At 51.1% G+C, this 11,314-nt stretch overlaps 1 protein-coding gene across 8 annotated transcripts in view; it reads right to left on the reverse strand.

Moving 5' to 3' along the window:
• Positions 1–11,026, reverse strand: part of ARHGAP17 (Rho GTPase activating protein 17) — a 42,272-nt gene extending 31,246 nt beyond the window's left edge. For all 8 annotated transcript variants that reach the window (XM_066560709.1, XM_066560702.1, XM_066560708.1 and 5 more), the window contains exon 1: positions 10,924–11,026. In XM_066560709.1, coding sequence (XP_066416806.1) covers positions 10,924–10,976 — 53 coding nt within the window. In that variant the 5' untranslated portion in view covers positions 10,977–11,026. The remainder of the gene's footprint in view (positions 1–10,923) is intronic.
• Positions 11,027–11,314: the final 288 nt, after the last annotated feature.

Below are 11,314 nucleotides of genomic sequence, written 5' to 3' on the forward strand. Positions count from 1 at the left end.
TTTCTTATGCTATACTTTACTACAGAACTTGAGCTTTCCAAACATGCCAGTTTATTAACATAATTTATTTTAAGAAAAGGCACACACACTCCATACCACGTCTTGGTAACTGCTTTTAATATTTAACTGCCAGGTATTTATTTACATTTAAAAGTTTATTCTCACACAAGGTCTCTCCCAAGCAAGAACAACCTCTTACTTATGCAGAATCATTCATGTCAAATTAGCTGGGTACAGTTCTGCTATAAGACACAGTCCAGAAAGCAATCTAAATAATTCCTGAATTGTTATTCCTGAATGTCAGGTGTAATTTTACAACCCCTGAGTGCCAACAAAGCAGCAGGTGCTGCCAGAACAGGGATTCCTGTGCTTTGGGCCACAGCAGCAGCTCCAGGTGAAATTTAACCTGGGCACCAGGAGCAAGAAATGATCCTGCAGCACCTGGGGGCCAGCACCTGGCCAGGGCTGCTCACCTGGGCCCTGCAGGCACCCAGGTGTGTGCCAGGGCCTGGCCAGGGCACGGAGCAGGGCTCCCCACAGCCTCTGTCCTGCAGGGCCCTGCCTGGAGCTCTCCCCTTCCCAAATGTGAGCTGGGGCTCCCCACAGCCCTCCAGGGCCCTGCCTGGAGCATTCCCATTCCCATTCCCAGATGTGAGCTGGGGCTCCCCACAGCCCTCCAGGGCCCTGCCTGGAGCATTCCCATTCCCAAATGTGAGCTGGGGCTCCCCACAGCCCTCCAGGGCCCTGCCTGGAGCATTCCCATTCCAAATGTGAGCTGGGGCTCCCCACAGCCCTCCCTGCCCGGGCTGCAGTCACATCCTGCACCCCAAACTGCTCCCAGCTGCCAGGCTCCTCTGCTTGGCACGGCTGGGCAGCAGCACCAGGACACGCTGGATAGGGACAATAGGGACAGGGAAATCTGTCCCTTTCAGCAACAGCAGCCACTTAAGATCAGCTTAAACTGATAATGGAACTGCACCCTGGGGCTGACACTGCATTCCCAGGAGGTGACATCAGCTGGCAGAGCTGCTGCCACAAGGGGCTGTGTCCTCCCGCTCCCTGCCCCAGCAGGAGCATCCCCACTGCCAGCAGCTCCGGGACTGGCCTGGCTGCCAGAAGAGGCATTTCCCATTCTCAGGTGGCCAGAGGGGTGAGCTCCAGGGGCTGGGACAAAGGGAAGGGCAGCTGCAATCAGGCTGGCAGGGCTCTGGGCACCGAGGCAGCCACAGGTGTGAGCAGAGCCCAGAGCTGGGGATCGCAGGAGGGCTCAGAGACTCCCCCAGTGCCTTTGGGAGCTTGTACAGTTGAGTGAGTGCAGTCCCCTTGCCAAACCACCTGCTGACATGAGAACTCCTCCACATGTGAAAAGGGAACTTTAAAAACTACCAAAACACCCTCCAACATCTCCTGAACTTCCAAACAGATCCCGATTTCCACTCCAGCCATGAGGCAGGTGGATTAGCACAGACTCAAGACATTTTTGAGCGTCATGATTTCTTTTCCCAGAAGTCTTGCATTGTCAATTGCTGGAAAGGGCTCCAAGAAGCAGCACAGCCTTTTCCACTGACAAGCTTTCTACAGGACAGACATGTCTGAATAGGAAAAATATGCACTACAGGAATGAACAAAATTCACTGAACTGCTGAAAAAACCCTGGGTGTTTTTTGTGTATCTGGTTCCTTTTTTTAAAAACTTTGACAAGACAAGGGGGAATGGCTTCACACTGACAGCGAATAGGTTTAGATTAGATATTAAAAAGTGAGTTCTTCCCTGGGAAGGGGGTGAGGCCCTGGCACAGGGCACCCAGGGATTCAGCGGCTCCAGTCTTGCATAAATATCAAAAAACTCCAGTCCAGAAATTATTATTTCACCAAAGGTAAAACACTGTTCTTTTTTAATGTATTGCCCAGCCTGATCTATTTTAAGTTTGGGGATTCACAAAACTGGCAAGAGAAAGCCTTGGAGAAGGAACCAAACTGAATCAACACAAGAAGCAAAACAAGGAAATGCAGAAAAGGCAGAACAATGAAGCAGGAATAGAAAGTCAGGCTGCAAAAAGGAGCTGGAAGCATTGAAATAACAGCAAAAAGGCTGCAAGGGAATCCGGGATCTGAAGTTATGCAAAGTCAGCTGGGGACAAACCAGGCACTATTCCCTATGCCCACGGTTTCACAAGGGAGCCTTTGCGCTGATTTCCTGATTAACAATTAATGGCTGAGCCCTTGATTGTGTTTCTGCAGGAGGAGGAGGAGGAGGTGAGGCATCCCCGGGATCCCACAGGGCTCCTGCTCTGCTGCTCTCGCGTTGCCTGGACACAGCACACACAGAGCCAGAGCCAGCGCCAGGGCTCCCACTGCCACCCTGCCACTGAAACCCAGCCCCTGCCCGTCTGAGGAAAGCAGGAGCCTCACTCTAACCGGGGTTTATGATCCTGCCCTCGCACACACGCCTGGACCTGCTGTTACAAAAGCAGGATTACTTTAGCTGGCTGTGCTGTCCCACAAAGCCCAGCAGCTCGGAACACTTAATCTGCTGTGAAACCACTCTGCAGCAGGGCACAGCAGCTCCCTGCTCAACCCAAAGAGAAGCTGCAAGCTCAGCTCACACACTGATTTCTCTGTGCAAGAATATCAGGTTTTTATCAGCTTCGTTTCCTACAGAAAATGGAATTTTTAATCTGAGGATTGACGTTTCCTAACAATTGCTTGATATTTATATGTGAAGAGTCTGCATTTGAGTAACTGCTGTATTTGCCACAGCCATATCTCAGCTGTGACTTTTCAAACTGCCTGCAGGACAATTTATCTTCTAAAAAACAGCCCACCTTTGAAATTAACTTTCCTGTCACTGCCTAAAGCAGCTTTCTTACCTTTAAACACAGAGGATGTGTGTACGACAGCATTTTCAGCTCTCACCATGACCTACCTTGTCTGTGCAATATTCAGCTGTACAAGCTACCACTTTTCCTTTAAAAAATTTTAAATTTCACTCTGGAAGCATCACTGGGATCCTGAGAAACCAGCGAGGTTACGTATACAAAAAATCCACTGCAGCAACGTGGAGCACAGGACAATCTGCAGGACAGAAGGAAACACTGCTCCTCTCTTGAGCCCCAAAGCCCTGTGGCCATTCTGCACCCCGTTGATTCGCTGCCCTGCAGTCACCCCGGGATGTCCCTGGCTCTCTGCAGTGCAGTAACTCCAGCAGACACAATCCCTGTCCAGGAAAAGAGGCTCCACCTCAGCCAGAGGAGCTCTGCTGACCTCACCCAGCTGGCCCAGGCTCGAGGAGCTGTTTCCTGGTGGGAATTGCACAAGGATCCCGACTGTCCTGTGGATCAGCCATGGAACAGCAGCTTCCAGCTCCAAGGATCCACGGCTATTTGCTTCCTAAGGAATAAATTTTAATCAAAAACCACAGAGTCCTGGAAGGGTTTGGGTTGGAAGAGACTAAGGGTCAAGTTTAGCCTTCCAGACTGGTACCTACGACAGTCAAACAGCCTGAAAATGGAATCTGGTACAGTAATCCATCCAAATCACTTGGTATGTCACCAGCAATGCTGTGAAGGCACCTGGCTCTGAATTACTGAAATCAGACTTCCTTACCCAGTTGAACTGGTGTTTAATCAGACTGCCCTGGTTTCAGGTCAGAGCTGTGCCACAGCCAACTGCTGCCTCAGACAGGGCCCAGTGCTGTGGGCTGGAGGCTCTCCTAAATGCTGAAAATCAGACCTACTTCACTGAAGTCACAATTCTTTTCTTTCTAGAAACTGTGCAGAGTATTAGAAAACATTTCTAGCACACAAAGACACTTTTCATTTAACCCCTTCCTAGAAAGATCCTGTTGTTGGCATTTCATCATTGCTAATACAACGACCTCTAACAAGCAGCTCTGGCCACAGATCCATTATCATAACCTTAAAATAACATGCAAGTGTCTAAGAAATACATTTGCCTTCATCAATTCCAAGTGTATCCCATTACAGCATCAGGCTGGAACAGACTCTTACATCACCTCTGGCTATTTCAGCAGATCAAATCATGACTATTTCAAGATTTTGACTCTGGGCATAACATGATACTAAAATTATTCACTCTGAAGAACCACCATCAGACCAAGTGAGCATCAAGGAATCAACCATGGTGGGGATTACTTTGTTTCTATGAATAAACATCAGGAGGGAAAGAGGCGCCTCCTGTGCCTCCAGCTGAGCCACTGCCACTAAAGCAGACCCAGGGGTACCTCTCCCTCCCGATGCTGCTGTTGTGTCAGACACCAAAGCCTGCACCCTGGATGCACCTAACCCCCTTGCACAACATCCCTTCCCACTCCCCCAGCAGCTCCAGCCAGGAATGGTGACTCAGGCTCTGGTTTCGTGCTGTGGCAGAGCACAGCGTGCCAGCTCTGGCACTGCCCTTCCTGCTGCCCTGCACCTCAAACCCTCCTGGAACCCCCTGGCAGTCACCTGTACAGAAAGAGAACCCTTTATTCTTCATTTTAAGGCATTGCAAGCCAGGCTTTCTCGAGACAGAGGCTGCCTTTATCTTCACACTGTCTGAGCAGGGAGCCCGAGCTGCTGCAGCAGAGCAGATCCCGGGGTGTCTGTCTGGATTGTGAATATTTTATCAGCCCTCTCATCTGCTTCATCAAGCAGCAGCTCAAACACAGCCAAAGAAGAGGACATGCATGCAAGAAGACATCTAATGCTACCCAAATCCCCCAGCTTGGAATCTTTTAATTTCTTTTTCTGCAACAAAAATCTCAAGTATTTTACCCACTGCCCACTCAGCACCTGACACACAAGTGGGACACAAAGTTCAAAGTTATATAGTTACTTTTTTCTTTTCACCAGCAGGCTCTAGCTGGTTCCTACTGGAATTCACAACAATTTATCATTCAAGTAAACAAAATTTGGTTTGTTGCTTAGTTCTCTCTGGGAAAGAGGAGCTTTGGGCTGACCTAATTGTGGTCTTCCAGCACCTGAAAGAGCTGATGAGGAAGAGGGGGACAGACTGTTCACGAGGGCCTGCAGTGACAGGCCAGGGGAATGGCACCCCCGGGTCAGGGGGGACACTGAGGCCATGGTGCTGTCAGATGGCACCCCTGGCTCAGAGCTGGGGACACACAGGTGGGAAATGCCACCCACGGGATCCCCGGGCATCACACCCTGCCCTGGCACCGCCTCTGGAGCTGGGCAAGGCATTCCCAGGTTTCATGTGGTCTGGAAGCACATCACAAGCCATGAGCCTTTCAGACTGAGGGCTGAGCAACCACTTACTCATTGATTTCAAACCTGCTGCTGCCCTTGTAAGGCTACGAGAGAGAAGTTCCTTAAAAACACAACGTCATTTCTGCAGCGTCTAATCTTCAGGATTCTTCATGACCTGGACTTTAAACATGAGATCATCTTGGCCCATGAGGAATTACAAGATCCTGATAAACTCACTGCCTTTACAAAACCTAAAGGAAACACCAGAACCAGGCCAGCATACATTGTTTTCTTCCCCATTTACAGGTGGAACCTCTGGTCCTAGCAGGGTTCCAGCACAGCAATCCAGCAGCTCAGCCTCACAGGTCACCCCAGGCTCTCCACCACGGCTGAACACTGGAGTAAACTCACTACAAAGTCCTCACCTTCAGTACATTCAGGTGATTTTTTCCTTTGGCTTCAGCAATGTGCTTTGAAGGGGACATGAACCAATGGGATGAACAGACATGCTCATAAAATTCAACCTAGACACAGCTTGGATCCAACTTCTAACATCCATTTCTGGAATTACTCCTATAACCTGTGGTCTATGACTGTGATAACACAGTCCCAAACCCCCCATGGGTGCCAAGTCTCACCACAAGCAGCACCCCCAAACACAGAATAGCTGCTTTTCTATAATTGGAACCTTGTCCTGCTAGAAAAATCCAACTCCCAAGCTGCACAAGCCATTCCATTGTATCACAGGTCCCCAAAGGGTGCAGGAAACAGATAAATGCAGCGATATGGAGACTTTGTTGAGCCCGCTGGGGTAACTGAGCTCCTTTCCCTGCTCCCACCCCACATGGAAACTCCACTTGGCTGAGTGTTGTGCCTGTGCAGAGCCCCCAGTGCAGCTCCTGTCCACAGCCCCATGCCCAGATGCTTATGCCAGCAGTGATCCCTGGGCTGTCATTGCCCACGCCCTGCTCCCACCAGGGCCTGACCTGCAGCCCCAAACCCTGCCCCAGCATCCCCCTAATTAAATCCACTCAGACTCCTTTAAACCCATCATTGCATTCAGCTGCCATCCAGAAAGATCTAATGCAATTTCCTAATTAGAGACCTGGAACTTCATTTGGAGATAAACAGGAAATGCTTAAGATAACGATTATAAACACTGAAATGAGATTTTTCTTTTCATGAGCACTCCGATGGAGACAAATGCCAACCTGCAAACTCCCTGTAAATATGAAATATTCCAACCCTGCTTACCACTTCTTCAAATACCTCTGCCAAACACAACGAGCAGTGCAAGTAAATAACACTCAGCAGGTTTAACTTCTATTAAAGGATGTTTGGGTGAGCCAGAAATTTTCAAGTACTGGGGTCATACTCAATTGCTTTCCCCCTCACAAAACCAGGAAAACATTAAAGAAATTCTTTGCTATTAAATGGCAGTGTACAGTTAATGTTATATTGATGGAAGTGTTGAGGGAGATGGATGCACTCCTGTTTTACCACCCTGGACACCTGAAAAAGTGAGTTTCAAAGTACTATCAACACAACGTGAAGAAGCAGAAAAACCTTCCTAAAGTAACAACAGGCAGAGCAGTTCTGGGAAAGACAAGAATCAAGGATAATGCTTTAGCAGGAAAAAAAAAAGGAATAATTTGTACCATCCACATTTTCCATGAAGTATTACTAGAAATGATTGCTTTCCAGCAGGTTTTCCATGTACAGATAAATGTAGGCAGCTCCTCCTTGTACAATATTTCAGTATCAGGCACTTTAACGTAACTTGCTTTAATGTAATAATTATGTTACAACTCCAGTTCCAACTCAAGACTCGGACATTGCCAAGTGGCTTGAAGAAACACTAAATATAGCTCAGCACAGTAACTTTTATGCAGACACGAGCTATTAAAAGCCATGTTCCAAATCTCCTGGTGAGTCACAGCAATGCCATGGGTGCAGGGCCTGGAAAAAACCTATTTGTACACAAGGAGTTGTATTTGAGCAGTGGGAAAGGAGCACAGAAGCTACAGAAAGTCAGCCTCTTGCATAAAACCAGAGCCTTCTGAGGCACTCTCTGGGCTCTTCCAGATTTCTAATTAGTCAGAGCTGCCTGTCCCTGGTTTAAATTACTGCAGGAGCCTCAGGGCAGATCGAGTATCTCTCCCAGCAAAGGCAGTAAGAAAATCCACCTGTCTGATCTTGGGTGACTTCACCAGAGCCAAACCTCCCCAGCAGTTGTCTGGAATCATTTTTAATCAGAATGGCACTGAGGGATTGCACCTAAAGGATGAAGAAAGAATCTGATGGCAACAACAGCAGCAGGTCCCCAGAGGGCGGAAGCCCAGCTCTGGAGATTGTCACAGCCTGAAATGTCATTAATTACCAACCTGAGCTCTGTAAGCAAACTGCACCACGCAGACCTCTCCATGGGCTCGTTCCTCATGGAAATTACTCAGCTATGTAGTTCAAATGCTTATTAGTGTATCAGTGCAAAGCTTTGATGACAATAGCTCTGAACATTTATTTTCATTAGGGATGACTGCAGCTATAAAGGAGAATATTCCCAAGCTTCTAATCAAATCTGTCTCCTTTGTAATTTACAAAAGGGTAAAAGGAAACCAAGACAAGCCCTTGTAGATAGGTGAAGAATGACTTTGCTGACATCAAACACAATGCCATTTCAATTCCTGAGCCCAACACTCAGGTGCTGGAGTGAGGATCTGCTCAGGGAGCATCCCAAGGGAAGGAACAACCTCACCTCCTCAAACCTGTGAGATCCCAAACCAGCCCTCAACTGCTCCGTGCCCAGGCCAAGCACACACAGCTGCTCCCAGCGCATACAAGCCCTGTGCCTCCACAGAGATGAAGCTTTAGAGGAATTAGGACAGAAATCCCACCAAAAGCACTCCCAGCACGTGGCCTCTAAGGAATCACACCTGAAATTCATGAGGCTCAGAACTGAAGTTACTCCTTTCTCCTCCACTCCCTCCCCAGCTAATTTTTTCAGCCTAACTGAACTTCCAGCTGTTTGCAGCTGGATTCAGGATGTAGCTCAAGATAAAGCCAGCTCTGAGCTGGTTTCTCTGGGTGATCAGCCCTGTGCCCATTGTGGGCAAGATGCCATTGATGGCATTGCATTAATTCAGCTGATGTGGAACTGATGATTTCCTGGCCAGCCCTGCCTCTGCTCACCTGCAGGTCCCAGCCCTGCTTTTTGGGAATTATCCTGACTGGATGTGAGAGCCTTTAGGATGCCATGAGCACCAACACACACCAGGACTCCCAGTCCACTCCTCCAGCTAAGCCTGCCCTGAGATCACCGTGTGGAGCCACCTCCAGTGCCAGGCTGTGTCTCAGTCACCCTGCCCAAGCGCTGATATTTCACTCTTTAGGTTTCCCAGGGCTTGTGCTGCTCCCTTCAGCAGCACTGACAACAAATCTGTCCAATATATGAAATATAAAGTCCTCAGCAGCAGATTGAACACTTAAGGCAGCCAAGAACATCCATGAGATAATTGCTGCAAAATATTTAACACATCTATTAATTATTGTGGAATCCTGTTCCACTGAGCTAATCCCCTCTTTAATTAGTTTCCTACATGTATTTCATAACTCCATATAATTCCATCTGTGGACTCACAGCCTTCTCATAAATGCCATTCCTCAGCTTTGATGGAGCTCTTGCCCGTCCTTTCTGATTTCCCATATTGAGGTGCTACTTCCCTGATGCCAGGTGTGATATTTGGGGTGCAAGGCCCAGGATGGCAGCCCTGGAAGCTGGCTGGAAGAAGGGCAGTGTCATTCCTCCCTGCACTCACACAGCCCCTCATAAGGCAACACCCCCAGGGGAACCTGGCTGCTCTCCCACAGCCCAGGAACCTCAGAGGGAGAGAAAAGCAGGGCAGGAGGGGACAGCCCTTCCCAACACAGCACCAGGAGCTGCAGCAGCCAGGCAGGGATCAGCCCCAGGGGATGGACCCCTCACACAGATCCCCAATTCCTCCCAGCACTGCTTCTCCTGGCAGCAGCTCCTTCCCTGCAGGGCTGCCCACGGTGCAGGGCCCTGGAACACGGAGCCACCACCCCTGCAGGCATTCACACACCCACAGGGAGCCTCCTGACCCCCCCATTCCATCCCAGTGTAAAAAACCAACAAACGGGTTCCCCAGCTCAACAGAACACATATCCAACATATCCTACTGCCTGTAGGGTCCTGCTGAACGTCTCTCGTGTCTTCATGAGCCCTGCAGTGCTTCTCAAACCAAATCCAAAAGCCTCAGCCCTGATACCTGGACGTGAAACCTGTTAAAAGCCTCCCTGCTATGGGATTTTACTCTGGGGAACAAAATAAGGCCCTGGTGACTACAGGAATGCTTGACCAGCACATGAAATGTGAGCAGCAGGTGAGCAATACGAAATAGTCATCACTAATGAATGCCAAACGTGTAAAACCAAATGACTCGGTGTCATTTCTGCAGCTTTTAATGAAAACCAAAGACAGCAGTGTAATTTTTAATGGAAACCAACGAGAGCAGTGTCAGCACTTCAGCGAAACCAGGCTGCCCCAACCCTGCGTGCCCAGGGCACCCCAGAGTCCGTGGCACAGGTGTGGGGCAGGAACTGCCCGGACACCACACCCCAGCAGCCGGGCAAAGGTCAGGGCCAGGCTCCCCACCCTGGCTCCACGCTGCCCTGCATTGCTCTGCAGCTGGCCCGGGAGCACAAAGCACCCCGAGCTGCTGATCCTGCCCGGTACAGCCCGGATTGCTCCACATTCCACCCGGGATTTGGAGCTGGGGGCCGACACGTGCAAACAGGGAATGCCAGTAATCCCTCAACAACATCAAACATCCATTGATTCACGTGAAATGGGAACGAGAGCACAAGGTCGGTTAGGAAGTTGTTCCCTCTTTAATAGCAAAACAAACCTATTAAAAATCTCCTCCTTGGGCTTTATTAGCTGGCACACCTGCCCTGGGCTGTGTGGGCTCCAAGGAAAACAAACGCCCCGTGGAGGGAGTTCTTGGAAAGGAGGCCACCAAGACATAAACTCAGATGATAACTTTATACTATCAGCACCAGTACAGACTTTCAACGTATACTCTCAACGTAAGAACCGATTTTCAAATTAAATCTCTACTAAAAGCAGAAGGAAGATTCTGCATTGATTTCTGCTAGAGAAGCAGTGCGGTGACATTTGCATGCTGAGCTCGGGGACAGCCGCTGCTGCAGGGCACTTCCCTGTCTGGGCACAGATTTGTTACTGCCCAGTTGAGTTAAAAACCTTCCGAGTCAGACTCGGGCAGCTGGAAACTGGTGGCAATCGTACCCACAGGGCTCCTGTTGGTTTTGTTAAAAGCAAGTCCTGGGGAGGAGAGTGAACTCCTGGAGAGGCACTCTCGGCGTGTTCTCAGATGGGAGAGAAAGCAGAAATGGGGCAAACACCTCGGCAGAAAGGAAGCGAAAGCCGCCAGGGCGCAGACAGGCAGCGCCCGATGCAAATGGCCCCGCGGGGCCAGGGAGGGGCTCGGGACCCCCGAGGAGCCCCGGGATCCCGGCGTGCCTGCGACCCCAGGCGGGCGCGGGCCGAGCCTTCCCCCCACCGCCTGCCGCTCCCCGCGCTGCCCCCGAGGCTTCGCCCCCGAACGGCCCCGAACGGCCCCGCGGCTGCGGAGCGCAGCCCCCGCGCCCGGCCCGGCCCCGGCGCCGCCGCCCACCTGCCCACGGTCTGGTTGGCCAGCTGCTTCATGCGGTTGAACTGCTTCTTCATGGCGGCGGCCGCTGCCCCGGGCTGCCCGGGCACCGCCGCTCTGCGCCGGCCGCCCCCGGCCCCGCCGCCGCCCCAGCACCGCCCGCCCGGCCCGGCCCGGCCCGGCCCCCGCCGCTTCCGGCCCTGCCCTCCGCCCGCACCGCGCGTGATCGGCGCCCCCAGCCCGGATGTCCCGCCCCTGGCCCGGATGGCGACGCTGCTCAGCGCCGCGGCTCGTCCTGCGCCGCTCGCTCGCTCGCTCGCTGGTGCCGGGTGCTGCTACTTCACGAGGGGCAGTGGGACAGAGCCCCCGGCGGGGCCGCCCGGTGCCGGACGGCCGCACCCCCGCATCCCCGCTG

This window comes from Molothrus aeneus, chromosome 16 (assembly GCF_037042795.1).
Source record: "Molothrus aeneus isolate 106 chromosome 16, BPBGC_Maene_1.0, whole genome shotgun sequence".
Classification (NCBI taxonomy): domain Eukaryota; kingdom Metazoa; phylum Chordata; class Aves; order Passeriformes; family Icteridae; genus Molothrus; species Molothrus aeneus.